The sequence below is a fragment of the Salvelinus alpinus genome, chromosome 4, assembly GCF_045679555.1.
Source record: "Salvelinus alpinus chromosome 4, SLU_Salpinus.1, whole genome shotgun sequence".
NCBI classification, from domain to species: domain Eukaryota; kingdom Metazoa; phylum Chordata; class Actinopteri; order Salmoniformes; family Salmonidae; genus Salvelinus; species Salvelinus alpinus.
Window position 1 is genome coordinate 19,246,955 of NC_092089.1, and position 24,540 is coordinate 19,271,494.

Genomic DNA, 24,540 nt, shown 5'->3' on the forward strand with positions numbered 1-24,540 from the left:
CAAACCTAATCTGGAGTAGAGAGTAGAAAGACAAAGATTGGACTCACTATGGTCCTTACAACATGGTCTTTACAGTTCCCTATTCATCATGTATCAATCAGGACCTACAATATAGAGTGGTGGCTGAGTGGTAGCTAACACTCTGTCTGTGTCCTTGAGCAAGGCATTTAACCCTAATTGCTCCTGTAATTCGCTCTGGATAAGAGCGTCTGCTACATGTAAATGTAGCCCCCTATAATTTCCAATCTGTCTGAATAAATCTGGAAAATACCTTAAACAAAAATAAGGACGAACAGGACTATTTGACTCCAGTCTCTGTGTCTGTCTGTCTGTCTGTCTGTCTGTCTGTCTGTCTGTCTGTCTGTCTGTCTGTCTGTCTGTCTGTTTCTGCCCAGAGGGTCTGTCTGACTGTCTGTCTGTCTGTTTCTGCCCAGAGGGTCTGTCTGACTGTCTGTCTGTCTGTTTCTGCCCAGAGGGTCTGTTTGTCTGTCTGTCTGTCTGTCTGACTGTCTGTCTGTATTTGATGATTAAGATCTTCTAACCCACAGAGAGAGAAAAAGAGAGAGAGAGAGAGAAAGAGAGAGAGAGAGAGAGAGAGAGAGAAGGGCACGTTTAGCACTTTGACTTCAGTCTCTGGGGGACTGTCAGTCTAGTGACTTATTGAGTCCCAGATGGCACCCTATATTTCCTATTTAGTGCACTGCTGGTCAAAAGTAGTGCACTAAATAAGTAACGGGGTGCTATTTGCGATGCAGCCTCAGTCTAGTCAGTGTTGTTGAAGAGTGTTGAACAGCCTGAAATGCAGGATTGTTTCCCTCTATGATATCTGCCAGATAACTAGCTCCACTGGTATATCAGACAGTATCCCACATCTGTAAAACCCTGAAAAGCATGACATGTAAAAGTACTGGATCGTCTATGGCTGAGCAATCCGTACATGGGTGCATCCCAAATGGCACCCTATTCCCTATATAGTGCACTACTTTTGCTCAGGGTCTATACAGTACACAAGGAATAGGGTGCCAGTTGGAACGCAGTCTTTCAAACACAATCTTTCAGTGGGCTTCTCAAGGGGTGATTCGGGGGTGATGGTTATTTATAGCTGTGTGGAGTTTCATGAGATCAAGTGCAAAGTGTTGATAAATAAAACAGGCTGTGGGTTAGTTAGGTCCTCCCTGAAGGAGTTGATGTGGTTCAGTGTACATGCCTGGGTGAACTGAAGGATGCTCTGGGACAGAAACACAAACCTACACAATGCTATAAATGTAAGGATCACATGACCTGACGTCTCACTCTTCTAAGAGCGCTTTGGGAGAAAACAACGTATAATGTATACCATTTAGCAGACGCTAAAACACACGTCTACTCTCTCGTTGACCGCACTGCTGAAACCCTCATTCAGGCCTGGACTACTGCAGTGCCATTCTCTACGGACTCCCCGGAAAAACACTGGACAGACTTCAATGTATTCAGAATTCAGCTGCACGAGGACCACATCACCCCCACCCTCATCAAACTACACTGGCTCCCAGTTCAACACAGGACTGCTCATGCTCACCTAGAAAATGCTCAATGGACTGGCGCCCACATACCTTACTGACCTGCTGCACCCCTACATTACAACCTGTTCAGTGCACTCCTCTGACACTGGCCTCCTCACCATCCCACCACCAGGCTCCTCTCCATGGGAGACCAGGCCACTGGCCTCCTCACCATCCCACCACCAGGCTCCCCTCCATGGGAGAGCAGGCCACTGGCCTCCTCACCATCCCACCACCAGGCTCCCCTCCATGGGAGAGCAGGCCACTGGCCTCCTCACCATCCCACCACCAGGCTCCCCTCCATGGGAGAGCAGGCCACTGGCCTCCTCACCATCCCACCACCAGGCTCCCCTCCATGGGAGACCAGGCCACTGGCCTCGTCCCCATCCCACCACCAGGCTCCCCTCCATGGGAGACTAGGCCACTGGCCTTGTCACCATCCCACCACCAGGCTCTCCTCCATGGGAGACCAGGCCACTGGCCTCCTCACCATCCCACCACCAGGCTCCCCTCCATGGGAGAGCAGGCCACTGGCCTCCTCACCATCCCACCACCAGGCTCCCCTCCATGGGAGACCAGGCCACTGGCCTCGTCCCCATCCCACCACCAGGCTCCCCTCCATGGGAGACTAGGCCACTGGCCTTGTCACCATCCCACCACCAGGTCTCCTCCATGGGAGACCAGGCCACTGGCCTCCTCACCATCCCACCACCAGGCTCTCCTCCATGGGAGAGCAGGCCACTGGCCTCCTCACCATCCCACCACCAGGCTCTCCTCCATGGGAGAGCAGGCCACTGGCCTTGTCACCATCCCACCACCAGGCTCCTCTCCATGGGAGACTAGGCCACTGGCCTTGTCACCATCCCACCACCAGGCTCCCCTCCATGGGAGAGCAGGCCACTGGGCTCGTCACCATCCCACCACCAGGCTCCCCTCCATGGGAGACCAGGCCACTGGCCTCGTCACCATCCCACCACCAGGCTCCCCTCCATGGGAGACCAGGCCACTGGCCTCGTCACCATCCCACCACCAGGCTCCTCTCATTGGGAGACCAGGCCACTGGCCTCCTCACCATCCCACCACCAGGCTCCCCTCCATGGGAGACCAGGCCACTGGCCTCCTCACCATCCCACCACCAGGCTCCCCTCCATGGGAGACCAGGCCACTGGCCTCCTCACCATCCCACCACCAGGCTCCCCTCCATGGGAGACCAGGCCACTGGCCTCCTCACCATCCCACCACCAGGCTCCTCTCCATGGGAGACCAGGCCACTGGCCTCCTCACCATCCCACCACCAGGCTCCCCTCCATGGGAGACCAGGCCACTGGCCTCCTCACCATCCCACCACCAGGCTCCTCTCCATGGGAGACCAGGCCACTGGCCTCCTCACCATCCCACCACCAGGCTCCCCTCCATGGGAGAGCAGGCTTTAAGCAGTGCAGCTCCACTACTCTGGACCTCCCTCCATGTCAGAACCTCACAATCCCCACACATATTCTAGTCCACACTAAAGACACACCTCTTCACACAGGCTTACCCGGATTCTCTGTTTTAGCTTTTATCATATGTCTAGTTCACTTCCTGGTTAGTCTGTCACCATGTCTAGTTCACTTCCTGGTTAGTCTGTCATCATGTCTAGTTCACTTCCTGGTCAGTCTGTCATCATGTCTAGTTCACTTCCTGGTTAGTCTGTCATCATGTTTAGTGTTCTCCCTGGTTAGTCTGTCATCATGTTTAGTGTTCTCCCTGGTCAGTCTGTCATCATGTTTAGTGTTCTCCCTGGTTAGTCTGTCATCATGTTTAGTGTTCTCCCTGGTTAGTCTGTCATCATGTTTAGTGTTCTCCCTGGTCAGTCTGTCATCATGTCTAGTGTTCTCCCTGGTCAGTCTGTCATCATGTCTAGTGTTCTCCCTGGTCAGTCTGTCATCATGTCTAGTGTTCTCCCTGGTCAGTCTGTCATCATGTCTAGTGTTCTCCCTGGTCAGTCTGTCATCATGTCTAGTGTTCTCCCTGGTCAGTCTGTCATCATGTTTAGTGTTCTCCCTGGTCAGTCTGTCATCATGTCTAGTGTTCTCCCTGGTCAGTCTGTCATCATGTCTAGTGTTCTCCCTGGTCAGTCTGTCATCATGTTTAGTGTTCTCCCTGGTCAGTCTGTCATCATGTTTAGTGTTCTCCCTGGTCAGTCTGTCATCATGTTTAGTGTTCTCCCTGGTCAGTCTGTCATCATGTCTAGTGTTCTCCCTGGTCAGTCTGTCATCATGTCAAGTGTTCTCCCTGGTTAGTCTGTCATCATGTCTAGTTCACTTCCTGGTTAGTCTGTCATCATGTTTAGTGTTCTCCCTGGTCAGTCTGTCATCATGTCTAGTGTTCTCCCTGGTCAGTCTGTCATCATGTTTAGTGTTCTCCCTGGTCAGTCTGTCATCATGTTTAGTGTTTTCCCTGGTCAGTCTGTCATCATGTTTAGTGTTCTCCCTGGTTAGTCTGTCATCATGTTTAGTGTTCTCCCTGGTTAGTCTGTCATCATGTCTAGTGTTCTCCCTGGTCAGTCTGTCATCATGTCTAGTGTTCTCCCTGGTCAGTCTGTTATCATGTTTAGTGTTCTCCCTGGTTAGTCTGTCATCATGTTTAGTGTTCTCCCTGGTTAGTCTGTCATCATGTCTAGTGTTCTCCCTGGTCAGTCTGTCATCATGTCTAGTGTTCTCCCTGGTCAGTCTGTCATCATGTTTAGTGTTCTCCCTGGTTAGTCTGTCATCATGTTTAGTGTTCTCCTTGGTTAGTCTGTCATCATGTCTAGTGTTCTCCCTGGTCAGTCTGTCATCATGTCTAGTGTTCTCCCTGGTCAGTCTGTCATCATGTTTAGTGTTCTCCCTGGTTAGTCTGTCATCATGTTTAGTGTTCTCCCTGGTCAGTCTGTCATCATGTTTAGTGTTCTCCCTGGTTAGTCTGTCATAATTTTTCATTAATTTTCACAAAGTCTGCTGCCTCAGTTTGTATGATGGCAATTTGCATATAATCCAGAATGTTATGAAGAGTGATCAGATGAATTGCAATTAATTGCAAAGTCCCTCTTTGCCATGCAAATGAACTGAATCCCCAAAAAACATTTCCACTGCATTTCAGCCCTGCCACAAAAAGGACCAGCTGACATCAAGTCAGTGATTCTCTCGTTAACACAGGTGTGAGTGTTGACGAGGACAAGGCTGGAGATCACTCTGTCATGCTGATTGAGTTCGAATAACAGACTGGAAGCTTCAAAAGGAGAGTGGTGCTTGGAATCATTGTTCTTCCTCTGTCAACCATGGTTACCTGCAAGGAAACACGTGCCGTCATCATTGCTTTGCACAAAAAGGGCTTCACGAGCAAAGATATTGCTGCCAGTAAGATTGCACCTAAATCAACCATTTATCGGATCATCAAGAACATCAAGGAGAGCGGTTCAATTGTTGTGAAAAAGGCTTCAGGTCGCCCAAGAAAGTCCAGCAAGCGCCAGGACCGTCTCCTAAAGTTGATTCAGCTGCGGGATCGGGGCACCACCAGTACAGCTTGCTCAGGAATGGCAGCAGGCAGGTGTGAGTGCATCTGCACGCACAGTGAGGCGAAGACTTTTGGAGGATGACCTGGTGTCACGGCAGCAAAGAAGCCACTTCTCTCCAGGAAAAACATCAGGGACAGACTGATATTCTGCAAAAGGTACAGGGATTGGACTGCTGAGGACTGGGGTAAAGTCATTTTCTCTGATGAATCCCCTTTCCGATTGTTTGGGGCATCCGGAAAAAAGCTTGTCCGGAGAAGACAAGGTGAGTGCTACCATCAGTCCTGTGTCATGCCAATAGTAAAGCATCCTGAGACCATTCATGTGTGGGGTTGCTTCTCAGCCTAAGAACAGCCTAAGAACACAGCACTGAATAAAGAATGGTACCAACACATCCTTCGAGAGCAACTTCTCCCAACCATCCAGGAACAGTTTGGTGATGAACAATGCCTTTTCCAGCATGATGGAGCACCTTGCCATAATGCAAAAGTGAGAACTAATTGGCTCGCGGAACAAAACATCAATATTTTGGGTCCATGGCCAGGAAACCCCCCAGAACTTAATTCCATTGAAGACTTGTGGTTAATCCTCAAGTGGCGGGTGGTCAAACAAAACCCCACAAATTCTGACAAACTCCAAGCATTGATTATGCAAGAATGGGCTGCCATCAGTCAGGATGTGGCCCAGAAGTTATTTGACAGCATGCCAGGGCGGATTGCAGAGGTCTTGAAAAAGAAGGGTCAACACTGCAAATATTGACTCTTTGCATCAACTTCATGTAATTGTCAATAAAAGCCTTTGACACTTATGAAATGCTTGTAATTATACTTCAGTATTCCATAGTAACATCTGACAAAAATATCTAAAGACACTGAAGCAGCAAACTTTGTGAAAAATAATATTTGTGTCATTCTCAAAACTTTTGGCCACGACTGTACATGTGAAGATTGCATTGTGTTTTTTAGGCTATCTTGATCGCTCCCACTCGTATAAGAGAAAATCCTGAAGAAGCTCCTGGTAATGGTCCTGTAAGCCACTCATTTCTGCTGTAACATTCAGTAGGCTGCTATTATCTCTCTGTGTTGGGAAGGACTTGACCTATTGGCTAAAGGCCAGAAGGGTTTTTATTATTTTATTAGCTGTGTGTGTGTGTGTGTGTGTGTGTGTGTGTGTGTGTGTGTGTGTGTGTGTGTGTGTGTGTGTGTGTGTGTGTGTGTGTGTGTGTGTGTGTGTGTGTGTGTGTGTGTGTGTGTGTGTGTGTGACTCTGATTCATGGTCGTCATGGCGCGGCTCCGTCACTCCAAGAAACTCCTTCACTGCAGCAGCACTGCTGCAGTAAACGTGAAAGGAATTTTTAGACACAGTGCTATGTGGGATTTTCCCTGTGAGTGTGTGCATCCGTGTTTGGTGTGAGTGTGTGTGTGTGTACCGCGTCTGTTCGTGTGTGTGTGTGTGTGTTTGACTGCATGTGTGTACGTCTGTTTGTGTGTGTGTGCGTGCATGTCGGTGTGTGTGTGTGTGTGTGTAGAGATGTGGGTCACGCGGTTCAGCTGGAATAGCCTACATATGTGGAACAGGAAGAGGGGAGATCCACACAGGAACAGGGGAGATCCACACAGGAACAGGAAGAGGGGAGATCCACACAGGAACAGGAAGAGGGGAGATCCACACAGGAACAGGAAGAGGGGAGATCCACACAGGAACAGGAAGAGGGGAGATCCACACAGGAACAGGAAGAGGGGAGATCCACACAGGAACAGGAAGAGGGGAGATCCACACAGGAACAGGAAGAGGGGAGATCCACACAGGAACAGGAAGAGGGGATATCCACACAGGAACAGGAAGAGGGGAGATCCACACAGGGACAGGAAGAGGGGAGATCCACACAGGAACAGGAAGAGGGGAGATCCACACAGGAACAGGAAGAGGGGAGATCCACACAGGAACAGGAAGAGGGGAGATCCACACAGGAACAGCTTCTGTTCTGGGGGAGGAATGTATGCTGTTCAAACACTGTGGCCTGCGTCCCAAATGGCAGCCAGAGAGCTCTATTGTCCCCGGTCAGCAGTAGTGTCTTATATAGGGAATAGGGTGCGATTTGGGATACACCCACTACAGTTCACCGACAGGCAGTATGTGCTATAACAACACAATTCAGCCTGTTGGAAACTCTCTCTGACACGTACCCTGCGGCTAACTCTCTAACAGATGATTTCAAGTTCAACAGCATTTTCATATCAAGTGTTTGTAATGACTCTCTGTTTGTACATGTTATACAGTATAGACTGGCTGGCCTTGACTGGTGCCTAGTTAGACTTACTACTGTACTGAAGGGGCTTGAGTCTCAAGACCGACACACGGCCGAAGGACACATTAGTCTATATGATGCATGCATTACTGTACATGTGGTTCTGGGTTCATTTCCATTTTGTCAGTACCGAGATGAAAGTTGACTAGTTGAGAGAGAGAGAGAAAACCCCCCACGTTCAGTTTGGTTCCTTGTTTTCCCGTTGAACAGCTTTGTCCAGTCTCTTTGATTTGATGTGTCATAGACATTTCAGCCAGGTGCTCTCCAGCTGAACAAATACTATTTCAAACTGTGTCTGTCTGAGTCAGTGCATCCCAAATGGCACCCTATTCCCTACATAGTGCACTACTTTAGACCAGAGCCCTGGGTGTGATTTGGGACGCAGGCTGAGAGATGAAAGCCTGTGATTTATAGAACAAACACCCAGAAGTGAGACGAGGGATACTACATCCCAAATGGCACCCTATTACCATTTAAGGGCACTACTTTTGACCAGAGCTTTATGGGTCAGTAGTGGCCCTATATAGGGAACAGGGTGCCATTTTGGACGTAGCCCAGCTCTGTAGTCACACACAGGGAGGCTGCCCGACTGCCTGCGATACATCTTACCCAGGGCATTGCTTCAATGCTTTGTTCCTGAAAAGCTCTCTGGGTAATTTCCACATCTAAGGTCCGAAGGGAGGAGATGTGTGGAGCAAGGTTGTGTTCCAAATAGTAGCCTATTCCCAACATAGTGCACTACTTTTAGCCAAGGTCCAAAGAGCTTTGGTAAAAAAGTAGTGCACTATATAGGGAATAGGCTGACTTTTGGGACGCAGCCCCAACAGCTGAAAGGGACTTACTCTGTAGGACAGGCTCAGCTCAAGGTGACAGGTATTGGTATTTGTATTTTATTAGGATCCCTGTTAGCTGTTGAGAAAGGGGTCCACACAGAACATGAAACATGACATAATACAGAACATTAACAGACAAGAACAGCTCAACGACAGAACTACATACATTAAAAATGTCACATATCAGTAGATACACACACAATATCTGGGTCAAATAGAGGAGAGGTGTTGTGAGGTGTTGCTATATCTGTTTTTTTAAACCAGGTTTGCTGTTCATTTGAGCAATATGAGATGGAACGGATGCAATCATGGCTCTGTATAATACTGTACGCTTTCTTGAACTTGTTCTGGATTTGGGGACTGAAAAGTGTGTCAGTGCTGTGTGTAAATTGACTATACAAACAATTTGTAATTTTCAACACATGAATGTTTCTTAGAAAAATAAGAATTGATGCATTCAGTCTCTCCTCAACTCTTAACCAAGAGAGACTGCGTGGTATGGATATTATCCCTCGGATTACAGTGAAGAGCAAGACGTGTCGCTCTGTTCTGGGCCAGCTGCAGCTTAACTAGGTCTTTCCTAGCAGCACTGGACAATAATCAAGATAAGATAAAACTAGAGCCTGCAGGACTTGCTTTGAAAAGAACAAATGAAACCATTATATTATATGACTAATTGTTGGCTCTTACCTGGCCCAGCTGCTGTGTGTGTGTGTGTGTGTGTGTGTGTGTGTGTGTGTGTGTGTGTGTGTGTGTGTGTGTGTGTGTGTGTGTGTGTGTGTGTGTGTGTGTGTGTGTGTGTGTGTGTGTGTGTGTGTGTGTGTGTGTGTGTGTGTGTGTGTGTGTGTGTTAGGCTCACATCTCAGTGTCAGAAAACATCAGTTCCATTCACTGAATGAAAAAGGTTTCAGCCCAATATGGCGCCCTATTCCCTATATAGTGCACTACCTTTAACCAGGGCCTATGGGGATAAGTAGTGCACTATATAAGGAACAGGGTGCCAGTTTGGGACAGATACAAGTTGTGAAAACAGTTATGATGTTCTTTCCTCTCTGAGACCTTGGCGTTTGCTACAATAAGCGGACATCGTTAACCCTGTCTGTCCCCCTTCCATTCTCAGGACGACAGCGATGGTATCCCGTGGTTAGAGGAGCGCGAGGTGAGGAAGGTGCTCTACCTTTCTCTGAAGGAGTTTAAGAACACCCAGAGGAACAAGGTGACAGATGGCCTCGGCACAGGTAACATCAACGGTGAGTCTCTCGCCTGTAGCTGTTATTGTCACAATGGCTACATCCCAAGTGGCACCCTATTCCCTATGTAGTGCACTACTTTTGACCAGAGCCCTATGGGAGAATAGGGTTCCATTTGGGAGGAAGCCATTGTCAGTGGGCCTTCAACAATAGCCTGCATGGCCTTAGAAATGACAATTGTGTTGACCGTTTCTCTTTCTACCACATCCACAGCATACTTGTTACTAAATGGTTCTCCAGCACAGTTAGTTTCTTTAGTCTCATCAAACCAGCCAGACCTCGTGAGATCAAATTCTGTTTCACTTAACGAAACGTGAGCGCAGCGGTTAGTCTGGTTTCATGAGGCTAGAATTTCTTACCATAAGAAGTGAGAAAGAATAGGTTCATTTTGGTATTCACAAATATCATGTTATACCTTCTTGTGAAATAGCCCCCTGTTCATATAGTACAATATTATAATTTTCCAACCTGGCCTATCCAGATGACCTGCCCTATCCAGATAAACACCACAGGACCTGCCCTATCCAGATAAACACCACAGGACCTGGCCTATCCAGATAAACACCACAGGACCTGCCCTATCCAGATAAACACCACAGGACCTGCCCTATCCAGATAAACACCAGATGACCTGGCCTATCCAGATAAACACCACAGGACCTGCCCTATCCAGGTCAACACCACAGGACCTGCCCTATCCAGATAAACACCACAGGACCTGCCCTATCCAGGTCAACACCACAGGACCTGCCCTATCCAGATAAACACCACAGGACCTGGCCTATCCAGATAAACACCAGATGACCTGCCCTATCCAGATAAACACCAGATGACCTGCCCTATCCAGATAAACACCAGATGACCTGCCCTATTCAGATAAACACCACAGGACCTGGCCTATCCAGATAAACACCACAGGACCTGCCCTATCCAGATAAACACCACAGGACCTGCCCTATCCAGATAAACACCAGATGACCTGCCCTATCCAGATAAACACCACAGGACCTGGCCTATCCAGATAAACACCACAGGACCTGCCCTATCCAGATAAACACCAGATGACCTGCCCTATCCAGATAAACACCAGATGACCTGCCCTATTCAGATAAACACCACAGGACCTGGCCTATCCAGATAAACACCACAGGACCTGCCCTATCCAGATAAACACCACAGGACCTGCCCTATCCAGATAAACACCAGATGACCTGCCCTATCCAGATAAACACCACAGGACCTGCCCTATCCAGATAAACACCAGATGACCTGCCCTATCCAGATAAACACCTCAGGACCTGCCCTATCCAGATAAACACCACAGGACCTGGCCTATCCAGATAAACACCTCAGGACCTACCCTATCCAGATAAACACCAGATGACCTGCCCTATCCAGATAAACACCAGATGACCTGCCCTGTCCAGATAAACACCAGATGACCTGCCCTATCCAGATAAACACCACAGGACCTGGCCTATCCAGATAAACACCACAGGACCTGCCCTATCCAGATAAACACCACAGGACCTGCCCTATCCAGATAAACACCAGATGACCTGGCCTATCCAGATAAACACCACAGGACCTGCCCTATCCAGATAAACACCACAGGACCTGCCCTATCCAGATAAACACCACAGGACCTGCCCTATCCAGATAAACACCAGATGACCTGCCCTATCCAGATAAACACCTCAGGACCTGCCCTATCCAGATAAACACCACAGGACCTGGCCTATCCAGATAAACACCACAGGACCTGGCCTATCCAGATAAACACCACAGGACCTGCCCTATCCAGATAAACACCAGATGACCTGCCCTATCCAGATAAACACCAGATGACCTGCCCTGTCCAGATAAACACCAGATGACCTGCCCTATCCAGATAAACACCACAGGACCTGCCCTGTCCAGATAAACACCACAGGACCTGCCCTATCCAGATAAACACCACAGGACCTGCCCTATCCAGATAAACACCAGATGACCTGCCCTATCCAGATAAACACCTCAGGACCTGCCCTATCTAGATAAACACCACAGGACCTGGCCTATCCAGATAAACACCTCAGGACCTGCCCTATCCAGATAAACACCAGATGACCTGCCCTATCCAGATAAACACCAGATGACCTGCCCTGTCCAGATAAACACCAGATGACCTGCCCTATCCAGATAAACACCACAGGACCTGGCCTATCCAGATAAACACCTCAGGACCTGCCCTATATAGATAAACACCAGATGACCTGCCCTATCCAGATAAACACCAGATGACCTGCCCTGTCCAGATAAACACCAGATGACCTGCCCTATCCAGATAAACACCAGATGACCTGGCCTATCCAGATAAACACCACAGGACCTGCCCTATCCAGATAAACACCAGATGACCTGCCCTGTCCAGATAAACACCAGATGACCTGGCCTATCCAGATAAACACCACAGGACCTGCCCTGTCCAGATAAACACCAGATGACCTGGCCTGTCCAGATAAACACCAGATGACCTGGCCTGTCCAGATCAACACCACAGGACCTGGCCTATCCAGATAAACACCAGATGACCTGGCCTGTCCAGATAAACACCAGATGACCTGGCCTGTCCAGATCAACACCAGATGACCTGGCCTGTCCAGATCAACACCACAGATGGATGGATATAGAGTATTCTAAGCAGGCAGGAGAAAGCCTTTAAACTGTTTTATGCGAAAGCGAAGATGAAATGATTCATCCTTTCTAACCAAACACCAACGCATTCAGAGTCAGACAGGCTCTAAACGCTTAGGATGCATCTCAAATGGAGCCCTATTCCCCATATGTAGTGCAGTACTTTTGACCACGGCCCGTAGAGTCCTGGTTCACTAATAAAAGGAACAGGGTGCCGTTTGGAATGCACACCTAGACACAAACGAACTGTAGGAAAAGCATCATGCTATTCAGACAGGCTCTAAAGATCAGATACACTCATCTGGGAATAACACAAATGGAGCAGGAAGTGAACGCTGCAAACACAAGTAGATGCTTCCATTTTGGCTTCTCTTCTCTACAGTAACATGTCTTCTCTGGCTGTTTACCCACAGTGACAAGTTGGGAGGGGAATTCCTCTTTTCCCTGTATGCATCCCAAATGGCATCCTTTTCTCTATTTAGGCCCTTTTCCCTAGGGGCCCTGGTCCAAAGTAGTGCACTATGTAGGGAAGAGTGTGCCATTTTGGATGCCTCCCTCTTTTTCTCTTTGTTCACTTTCTGTTCAGATTCTCTTCTGATGTTTGTGACTGATTGGCATTTGAGTCAGGATATGGAAGTGCTCAGCCTCTCCACGGTGCCACTCCAGGCCACTTCTGAACCTCAGCAGGATTCTCCCTATGCATGGAGATATTATTACCTCTGGGTTTAATGTGTTTCTCTTAACACCGCTAAGAGACAACGCATGGCATTCCTGCACAGAAAATATCCCATTTTCACACAAATATCTAATATCTAAAATATATATTTTTTTAATTCTCAAGAAGTGCAAATGTTTCAGATTAATTCTCAAGGCAGACTAGATTAGATTTGTGTATAAATCACTTCCTCCTTTTCCCTCTTTCCTATGTGCACTATTCATTTGTACTCATCCACTTGTACTCTTCTAATCTCCGCCCGGCACAGCCAGAAGAGGACTGGCCACCCCTCAGAGCCTGGTTCCTCTCTAGGTTTCTTCCTAGGTTCCTGCCTTTCTAGGGAGTTTTTCCTAGCCACCGTGCTTCTACATCTGCATTGCTTGCTGTTTGGGGTTTTAGGCTGGGTTTCTGTATAACACTTTGTGACATCTGCTGATGTTAAAAAGGTCTTCATAAATACATTTGATTGATTATGCCAATAATTGGTACAGTAACACCAAATAAATGAAACAGGCAGGGGAGTGCAGCTTGAACCCTCAACCTTCTGGCCTGAAGCCCAGAGCACCATCGACTGTGCCACAGAAGCATGCTCCTTTACACCACAGATAGAAGAATGATTTGAGGCTTCACTACAGACACCCTGGTTCGAATCCAGGCTGTATCACAACCGACCGTGATTGGGAATCCCATAGGGCGGTGCACAGCGTCGTCCGTGTTTTCACCAGGGTAGGCCGTCATTGTAAATAAGAATTTGTTCTTAACTGACTTGCCTATTTAAATAAAGGTTAAATAAAAATAATCAAACATAGTCAACAAACTGTCAGACATAATAAACTGATGAACACTAAATCTCAGTCACTACCGGCATGCAAACATTATTCATCCTCTGGATAAAAGCTATGCAAGATCCCCATTGCCAGTGTTACACGAGTGCAGTGCTAATTTCAGTTATTTCTCTAGTTCAATGGGCCATTAGGAATATTATAATTCTGCCATGATTACAGTGACTATCTATTAGTAAAGTACATTATGTCTTGGATAATGCCCCATTCTGTGGCTTTTACTGTGGACTTCCTGTCTGATTAATTTCTCTCTAATGGGCTCACCTACACACACATGTACACACACACACGCGCGCACACACACACACGCAGACCTTGCGCACACACACAAACATACACTGGCACGTGCACACACATACACACACATGCACACACATGTAGAGAGAGACACATGCATGCATGCACGCACGCACACACACACACACACGCACACGCACAGACAGAATCAGTCTGATTGTCAATCTTACAGCATTGAAACGCTCTAACATTCAGCTCAGTGTCCCTCAGTTCATTATCAATGGGACCGCAGGCAAATCACCAGCTGTACCTGGTGTTCTGGTACAGGAACGTGCCATTCCCTGACAAATGGCACCCTATGCCCTATATAGTGCGCTACTTTTTACCAGAGACATATTGGCCTTGCACTAAATATGGAATAGGGTGCCATTTGGGACACAGACACTTTGAGCCGACCCAAGTACAGCAACACCGACAGACGACTTCTGTTTCTGTGCTCGCTGCTTGTATTTATGTCCTCAACAACGATCAACAACGATCAACGATCAACGATCAACAACGATCAACGATCAACAACGATCAACGATCAACAACGATCAACAACTTAGAACACTGTTTCTGTGCTCGCTGCATGTATTTATGTCCTCAACAACGATCAACAACGATCAACGATCAACAACGATCAACGATCAACAACGATCAACGATCAACAACGATCAACGATCAACAACGATCAACAACTTAGAACACTGTTTCTGTGCTCGCTGCTTGTATTTATGTCCTCAACAACGATCAACAACGATCAACGATCAACAACGATCAACGATCAACAACGATCAACGATCAACAACGATCAACAACTTAGAACACTGTTTCTGTGCTCGCTGCATGTATTTATGTCCTCAACAACGATCAACAACGATCAACAACTTAGAACACTGTTTCTGTGCTCGCTGCATGTATTTATGTCCTCAACAACGATCAACAACGATCAACAACTTAGAACACTGTTTCTGTGCTCGCTGCATGTATTTATGTCCTCAACAACGATCAACAACGATCAACAACGATCAACAACGATCAACAACTTAGAACACTGTTTCTGTGCTCGCTGCTTGTATTTATGTCCTCAACAACGATCAACAACTTAGAACAAGGGGGGGGGGGCAAAGTACGGCCCACGGGCACTTCAATCCGGCCCCCTTTTTTCTCCATAATTTCGTTGTGTCCAGTTTGGTAGTTACAGTCTTGTCCCATCGCTGCAACTCCTGTACGGACTCGGTAGAGGCGAAGGTCGAGAGCCGTGCGTCCTCCAAAACATGACCCAGCCAAGCCGCACTGCTACTTGACACAATGCCTGCTTAACCCGGAAGCCAGCAGCACCAATGAGTCGGAGGAAACTCCATACACCTGGCGACCATGTCAGCGTGCATGCGTCTGGCCTGACACAGGAGTCGCTAGAGCGCGATGGGACAAGGAAATCCCGGCCTGCCAAACCCTCTCCTAACCCGGACGATGCAGGGCCAATTGTGCGCCGCCTCATGGGTCTCCCAGTCACGACCGGCCTGGGATAGAACCTGGGTCTGTAGTGACGCCTTAGACTTGGGAGGCCCCCGCAAATTGATTTTAACAAACAATTGGTCCCCCAAAAAATGTGTCCCTCCGTTGAATTTCGAAATCCCGATGTGGCCCTCAAGCCAAAAAGTTTGCCAACCCTTGACTTAGAACAATGATGAACAATGACAGGGCTTTTGGTTTTGTTCAACTTGGATAGTTTGCTGGCTATAGACAGTATTATTACAGTAGTAAATGCATCAGCCAAGTATAGCAAACAAGTGCTTAAAAAGAATATCAGAAATGTTTAATTGGTATTGGTACTGATAAAAAAGATGTTAAACAATAATCACATTCAGTAACACCATCTGTCTGGTCAGAATGAACAGAAACACATTTGAGAATGTTGAAAGACTGTCTTCTTGCCAAGCCAGATTGCCTGATGGTTTGGGATAATGCTTTTGCGTCATGGAATATAACTTTGCATCGTTACAAAGTGAAACGGCCGTGTGCGACATGGGATTGATCCCACCCCTGACACTTTCCTACTTTATCTTTTAAAAACAAAGTTAAATGGCTGTAGGCCTAGCTACTGAATTTGATTCTGCACCTTTGACATGTCAGTTAGTGTTGATTGTAATTGATGTCCCTCTCCCTGACCAACAGGCTCTTTCCCACACAGCCATGGCTGCCGGTCAGGACCAAAGGCAGGGATACCGGCAGTAAACGGTAAAGCTGAGTGCACACGCTGCTCGTCTCAAAGCAACGATGGCAGCAGCGAGTATTCAGGGGACGATCCAGTCAGAAAGAGGTGACCCCTCCCTGTATTACAATGTGGTTAAACTGTGTTAAATGGGCAATCTGGGATTGGTACATATATTTTTGGCCTTACATGAATGATATATATTTATTGATTCTTGAATAATATAAGTTATAAATGCCTCATAAGCTTAGTTCAACCGTCTTACCCTATCAGAACCCCAAATAAAAGCTTGTTTTACTCAGAACAGCAATATGTTATAGTGTTGTGATCTGAGTGTGTACGAGAACAGGAGGATTGGACTGTTGTGGTCTGGGCACTGTGTTACTGTTCGGACCAGGGAGGGGCTGGTAAGAAGGGACGTTGTGTAGTGTACTGTCCTCCTGCTGTCCACCGGCTGTCTCCTATTGGCAGCCAATCAGACCGGGCTGTGTGACAGCCAACTGTCCTGTTGCTCCACTCTGCCAAGTCCAAATCTAATAAAACAACTACCAATGTTTTTACAACTGTTTTTATCATATTCAAAAACATCTAAAACAACAGGCAGTGTTTGTGACAGTCTGTGTTTCTGTGGTGCTGAAAACAAAGCCCACCAAAAGACAGTGTCTGTGTTTCAAATGGCACCCTATTCCCTGCATAGTGCACTACTTTTTACCAGAGCTCTGGGGGTAGTATTGACCTAATTTAGTCAGGAAGGAGATGCTGAGATCACACTTAGAGAGAGAGCTTATCAACTGAAGAGAGAGAGAGAGCTTATCAACTGAAGAGAGAGAGAGAGCTTATCAACTGAAGAGAGAGAGAGAGCTTATCAACTGAAGAGAGAGAGAGAGCTTATCAACTGAAGAGAGAGAGAGAGCTTATCAACTGAAGAGAGAGAGAGCTTATCAACTGAAGAGAGAGAGAGAGCTTATCAACTGAAGAGAGAGAGAGCTTATCAACTGAAGAGAGAGAGAGAGCTTATCAACTGAAGAGAGAGAGAGAGCTTATCAATTGAAGAGAGAGAGAGAGCTTATCAACTGAAGAGAGAGAGAGAGCTTATCAACTGAAGAGAGAGAGAGAGAGCTTATCAACTGAAGAGAGAGAGCGCGTATCAACTGAAGAGAGAGAGAGAGCTTATCAACTGAAGAGAGAGAGAGCTTATCAACTGAAAAGAGAGAGAGAGCTTATCCACTGAAGGCAGAGAGAGAGAGAGAGCTTTTCTTTTTTTCTTTTTAAAAAATAATATAAATTTTTTTAACCCCCTTTTTCTCCCCAATTTCGTGGTATCCAATTGTTAGTAGTTACTGTCTTGTCTCATCGCTGCAACTCCCGTATGGGCTCGGGAGAGACGAAGGTCGAGAGCCATGCGTCCTCCGAAACACAACCCAACCAAGCCGCACTTGTTCTTAACACAGCGCGCATCCAACCCGGAAGCCAGCCGCACCAATGTGTCGGAGGAAACACCGTACACCTAGCGACCTGGTCAGCGCGCACTGCGCCCGGCCCGCGAGAGAGAGCTCTTCAACTGAAGAGAGAGAGAGAGCTTTTCAACTGAAGAGAGAGAGAGAGAGAGACAGAGATAGAGCTTATCAACTGAAGAGAGAGACAGAGAGACAGAGAGAGAGAGAGAGAGAGCTTATCAACTGAAGAGAGAGAGACAGAGAGACAGAGAGAGAGAGAGAGACAGAGAGAGAGCTTATCAACTGAAGAGAGAGAGACAGAGAGACAGAGAGAGAGAGAGAGAGAGAGAGCTTATCAACTGAAGAGAGAGAGACAGAGAGACAGAGAGAGAGAAAGAGAGCTTATCAACTGAAGAGAGGGAGAGAGAGAGACAGAGAGAGAGCTTATCAACTGAAGGCAGGAATATTCTAATTACTTCCATTTATTGGCCCAATGAATCAATTGGATATTTGTAACCGGGTAATATTGATATCTGTCTCATCTCTTATACTGACTCCCAAATGACACCCTATTCCCTATTCAGTGCACTAGTTTACTACCAGGGCCCATAGAATGTAAATGTAAATATGTCTCTTCTCTCCCTTGCCAGACCACGGCTGCAGGCTCAGAGGAAATTTGCCCAGTCTCAGCCCAGCTCCCCCAGTGCCACGCCGGTCAAGCTGTCTGAGACCCTCTTGCCCCCTAGCCCCACCTCTCCCCTCAGCGACCTCACCAGACGCAAGCCCAAGACTGAGGACTTCCTCACCTTCCTCTGTTTACGAGGTGAGTGGCCTGCAACCTTTAGTTTTTATGGAACTTTAATTTATCCAAGAAGTTCCATAGAGGTCAGAATACCTCTTTTACAAGGGAGACCTACCACAATATAAAGGGCTTCTGTATCACGGCTCAGACTAAGACCCAGATACAGACACAGGAGACGGATAGTACGAGTCTCCGAGTTAATTATAGAACAAGGGGCAAGGGAAAGGTAGGTCAAGACAGGCAAACAGTCCTAATCCAAATCAGAGTCAGACAGGTACAGGACAGCAGGCATGATCAGGACAGACAGAAATGTCAGAACTGGGAAGACTAGGAGAAACATAAAACTAGAGCACAGGAAAACACAGGGAACACGCTGGTAGGACTTGACAGGACAAGACGAACTGGCAACAGACAGAAAACACAGCAATAAATCCACAGGAGATAATGGAGACCTCCTCGGAGACACCTGGTGGGGGTGGAGACCTCCTCGGAGACACCTGGTGGGGGGTGGAGACCTCCTCGGAGACACCTGGTGGGGGGTGGAGACCTCCTCGGAGACACCTGGTGGGGGGTGGAGACCTCCTCGGAGACACCTGGTGGGGGGTGGAGACCTCCTCGGAGACACCTGGTGGGGGGTGGAGACCTCCTCGGAGACACCTGGTGGGGGGTGGAGACAAGCACAAGACAGGTGAAAAACAGATCAAGGTGTGACATTCTGGGCACTTTCATGTCCAATCCCATTTTACACAAATTAACATGTGGATTGTAAAGTTCAGGTATGTGTTGAAGTGCTGTGTGTGTGTGTGTGTGTGTGTGTGTGTGTGTGTGTGTGTGTGTATGTGGGTGTGTTCCCTCGTGTACTGCTGTGACGTGGATGGTACACGTGTTCAACAGTTTTAGTCATGGGCTGACATGGCAACCTGTCGTGTAAGCTTATTGGTCGAATGCGGAACACATGAGCTCACGAGGAAGTAATGCTTCAATGTCATAGGCTAACGCAGTAAGTAGTACGCTATGTAGGGAATAGGGTGCCACTAGGGACACAGTTCTGGTTTTATGATGGTGTTCCCTTTAAGTGGCCTGTAACTGGGCTTAGTATTTAGAGTGTCTGGCCTGGCTCCAGTCCCAGGGTGGATCTGAATTACAGTCCATTATACTGTGGGTTGGCTTCCTCCTAACCTCAACCTCAACCTCAAACACAAATCTCTTTTCCCCCTGAAAAAGTTAGTGACAGCTTCAGGTTCCAGACAGAATATGTCTCAGTGGCTTATCTCATTCATCTAGTGATGAAGGGGTTGGAATAGCCAGTCAAACCAGACAAACACTGAAACTTACGTACCAAATCAGAGAATACATTCATGCTGATCTGTGTCTCTTTCTCTGTAACTTGTCATCATCGATACCTCTGCTGATTGGTCTAGTGTTACACTGGTTGTGTTATTATATACAGTATATACAGCCTACCATGAAACATGCATCAACCACACATCATCCATCCATACATCAACCACACATCATCCATCTATACATCAACCACACATCATCCATCTATACATCAACCACACATCATCCATCCATACATCAACCACACATCATCCATCCATACATCAACCACACATCATCCATCCATACATCAATCACACATCATCCATCTATACATCAACCACACATCATCCATCCATACATCAACCACACATCATCCATCCATACATCAACCACACATCATCCATCCATACATCAACCACACATCATCCATCCATACATCAACCACACATCATCCATCTATACATCAACCACACATCATCCATCCATACATCAACCACACATCATCCATCCATACATCAACCACACATCATCCATCCATACATCAACCACACATCATCCATCTATACATCAATCTCACAGTTCATCACTGTTGCTTTGCCAATTAGGTTAAACTGGGTTAATGACATTCAAGCATAATGAATGTAAATGCTTCCTTAAAGAGTACCTTTTCTTTTCCTAGTCTCAACCCCTCACCTAACAGTAAACCCTGTTCATTATCTGGGATGATTTCCTTTATTATGCTTTATTAAGCCAGTATAGTAGTGGAGTGTCAATGGAACAGTATAGTAGTGGGGTGTCAATGGAACAGTATAGTAGTGGGGTGCCAATGGAACAGTATAGTAGTGGAGTGTAAATGGAACAGTATAGCAGTGTAGTGTCAATGGAACAGTATAGTAGTGGAGTGTCAATGGAACAGTATAGCAGTGTAGTGTCAATGGAACAGTATAGTAGTGGAGTGTCAATGGAACAGTATAGTAGTGGAGTGTCAATGGAACAGTATAGTAGTGGAGTGTCAATGGAACAGTATATCAGTGGAGTGTCAATGGAACAGTATAGTAGTGGAGTGTCAATGGAACAGTATATCAGTGGAGTGTCAATGGAACAGTATAGTAGTGGAGTGTCAATGGAACAGTATAGTAGTGGAGTGTCAATGGAACAGTATAGTAGTGGAGTGTCAATGGAACAGTATAGTAGTGGAGTGTCAATGGAACAGTATAGTAGTGGAGTGTCAATGGAACAGTATAGTAGTGGAGTGTCAATGGAACAGTATAGTAGTGGAGTGTCAATGGAACAGTATAGTAGTGGAGTGTCAATGGAACAGTATAGTAGTGGAGTGTCAATGGAACAGTATAGTAGTGGAGTGTCAATGGAACAGTATAGTAGTGGAGTGTCAATGGAACAGTATAGTAGTGGAGTGTCAATGGAACAGCATAGTAGTGGAGTGTCAATGGAACAGCATAGTAGTGGAGTGTCAATGGAACAGCATAGTAGGGGAGTGTCAATGGAACAGCATAGTAGGGGAGTGTCAATGGAACAATATAGTAGTGGAGTGTCAATGGAACAGTATAGTAGTGGAGTGTCAATGGAACAGTATAGTAGTGGAGTGTCAATGGAACAGTATAGTAGTGGAGTGTCAATGGAACAGTATAGTAGTGGAGTGTCAATGGAACAGTATATCAGTGGAGTGTCAATGGAACAGTATAGTAGTGGAGTGTCAATGGAACAGTATAGTAGTGGGGTGTCAATGGAACAGTATAGTAGTGGGGTGCCAATGGAACAGTATAGTAGTGGAGTGTCAATGGAACAGTATAGTAGTGGAGTGTCAATGGAACAGTATAGTAGTGGAGTGTCAATGGAACAGTATAGCAGTGTAGTGTCAATGGAACAGTATAGTAGTGGAGTGTCAATGGAACAGTATAGTAGTGGAGTGTCAATGGAACAGTATAGCAGTGTAGTGTCAATGGAACAGTATAGTAGTGGAGTGTCAATGGAACAGTATATCAGTGGAGTGTCAATGGAACAGTATAGTAGTGGAGTGTCAATGGAACAGTATATCAGTGGAGTGTCAATGGAACAGTATAGTAGTGGAGTGTCAATGGAACAGTATAGTAGTGGAGTGTCAATGGAACAGTATATCAGTGGAGTGTCAATGGAACAGTATAGTAGTGGAGTGTCAATGGAACAGTATAGTAGTAGAGTGTCAATGGAACAGTATAGTAGTGGAGTGTCAATGGAACAGTATAGCAGTGTAGTGTCAATGGAACAGTATAGTAGTGGAGTGTCAATGGAACAGTATATCAGTGGAGTGTCAATGGAACAGTATAGTAGTGGAGTGTCAATGGAACAGTATATCAGTGGAGTGTCAATGGAACAGTATAGTAGTGGAGTGTCAATGGAACAGTATAGTAGTGGAGTGTCAATGGAACAGTATAGTAGTGGAGTGTCAATGGAACAGTATAGTAGTGGAGTGTCAATGGAACAGTATAGTAGTGGAGTGTCAATGGAACAGTATAGTAGTGGAGTGTCAATGGAACAGTATAGTAGTGGAGTGTCAATGGAACAGTATAGTAGTGGAGTGTCAATGGAACAGTATAGTAGTGGAGTGTCAATGGAACAGTATAGTAGTGGAGTGTCAATGGAACAGTATAGTAGTGGAGTGTCAATGGAACAGTATAGTAGTGGAGTGTCAATGGAACAGCATAGTAGGGGAGTGTCAATGGAACAGCATAGTAGGGGAGTGTCAATGGAACAGCATAGTAGGGGAGTGTCAATGGAACAATATAGTAGTGGAGTGTCAATGGAACAGTATAGTAGTGGAGTGTCAATGGAACAGTATAGTAGTGGAGTGTCAATGGAACAGTATAGTAGTGGAGTGTCAATGGAACAGTATAGTAGTGGAGTGTCAATGGAACAGTATATCAGTGGAGTGTCAATGGAACAGTATAGTAGTGGAGTGTCAATGGAACAGTATAGTAGTGGAGTGTCAATGGAACAGTATAGTAGTGGAGTGTCAATGGAACAGTATATCAGTGGAGTGTCAATGGAACAGTATATCAGTGGAGTGTCAATGGAACAGTATAGTAGTGGAGTGTCAATGGAACAGTATAGTAGTGGAGTGTCAATGGAACAGTATAGTAGTGGAGTGTCAATGGAACAGTATAGTAGTGGAGTGTCAATGGAACAGTATAGTAGTGGAGTGTCAATGGAACAGTATAGTAGTGGAGTGTCAATGGAACAGTATATCAGTGGAGTGTCAATGGAACAGTATAGTAGGGGAGTGTCAATGGAACAGCATAGTAGGGGAGTGTCAATGGAACAGCATAGTAGGGGAGTGTCAATGGAACAGTATAGTAGTGGAGTGTCAATGGAACAGTATAGTAGTGGAGTGTCAATGGAACAGTATAGTAGTGGAGTGTCAATGGAACAGTATAGTAGTGGAGTGTCAATGGAACAGTATAGTAGTGGAGTGTCAATGGAACAGTATAGTAGTGGAGTGTCAATGGAACAATATAGTAGTGGAGTGTCAATGGAACAGTATAGTAGTGGAGTGTCAATGGAACAGTATAGTAGTGGAGTGTCAATGGAACAGTATAGTAGTGGAGTGTCAATGGAACAGTATAGTAGTGGAGTGTCAATGGAACAGTATAGTAGTGGAGTGTCAATGGAACAGTATATCAGTGGAGTGTCAATGGAACAGTATAGTAGTGGAGTGTCAATGGAACAGTATAGTAGTGGAGTGTCAATGGAACAGTATAGTAGTGGAGTGTCAATGGAACAGTATAGCAGTGGAGTGTCAATGGAACAGTATAGTAGTGGAGTGTCAATGGAACAGTATAGTAGTGGAGTGTCAATGGAACAGTATATCAGTGGAGTGTCAATGGAACAGTATAGTAGTGGAGTGTCAATGGAACAGTATAGTAGTGGAGTGTCAATGGAACAGTATAGTAGTGGAGTGTCAATGGAACAGTATAGTAGTGGAGTGTCAATGGAACAGTATAGTAGTGGAGTGTCAATGGAACAGTATAGTAGTGGAGTGTCAATGGAACAGCAGCAGCACTAGCTGTTGGTTGTGTCCCAAATTGCACCTTATTCCCTATATACTACTTCTGACTAGTGCACTATATAGGGAATAAGGTGCCATTTGGGATGTAGTAGTTGTGTTTTAAAGCAGTGCTTTCCAACCGACCAACTGATCTTTCACACAGACATGACTTCATATGCTCACTGGATTTCAGACTAAAAGTCTAGCTGGAAAAGTAGTAAATTATTTCAAACACGATGAAAGCTCCTTTATTTACATTTATTTAACTTGGAAAGCTGCAGAAAATCCAAGAACAAGCATTTAATTGTTGAGCGTGTCAAGTCAGAATATGAATTAATCTCCATTTGATAGATGTTCAATCGAATACAGTCAGTCAAATGCATAGGCTGCATGTACAGTATTGTGTCGTGATTTTCACTAAGTCATCTACCAAATAACACTGAACATAATCCAGGCCTGAGATATTGTGATGTGTACAAACTGACTGTAGGAGAACATAAATTACAGTAGAATCCTGAAGACACCAGAACTCTGTATTCGCTGTATTTTTTATTTATTTTATTTAACCTTTATTTAACTAGGCAAGTCAGTTAAGAACAAATTCTTATTTACAATGACGGCCTACCCCGGACGATGCTGTGCGCCACCCTGTGGGACTCCCAGTCACAGGCCGGATGTGTCACGGTCGTTGAAATGAGTGGACCAAGATGCAGCGTGGTATGTTTCCATCCTTTTATTTAGAA

General features: G+C 46.2%; 1 protein-coding gene across 4 annotated transcripts in view; it reads left to right on the forward strand.

Moving 5' to 3' along the window:
- The window catches only part of jarid2a (jumonji and AT-rich interaction domain containing 2a), a 128,947-nt gene that overhangs the window by 25,032 nt on the left and 79,375 nt on the right, over nt 1-24,540 (forward strand). For all 4 annotated transcript variants that reach the window (XM_071395885.1, XM_071395887.1, XM_071395886.1 and 1 more), the window contains exons 2-4: nt 9,335-9,464; nt 16,155-16,299; nt 18,278-18,450. In XM_071395885.1, coding sequence (XP_071251986.1) covers nt 9,335-9,464; nt 16,155-16,299; nt 18,278-18,450 — 448 coding nt within the window. The remainder of the gene's footprint in view (nt 1-9,334; nt 9,465-16,154; nt 16,300-18,277; nt 18,451-24,540) is intronic.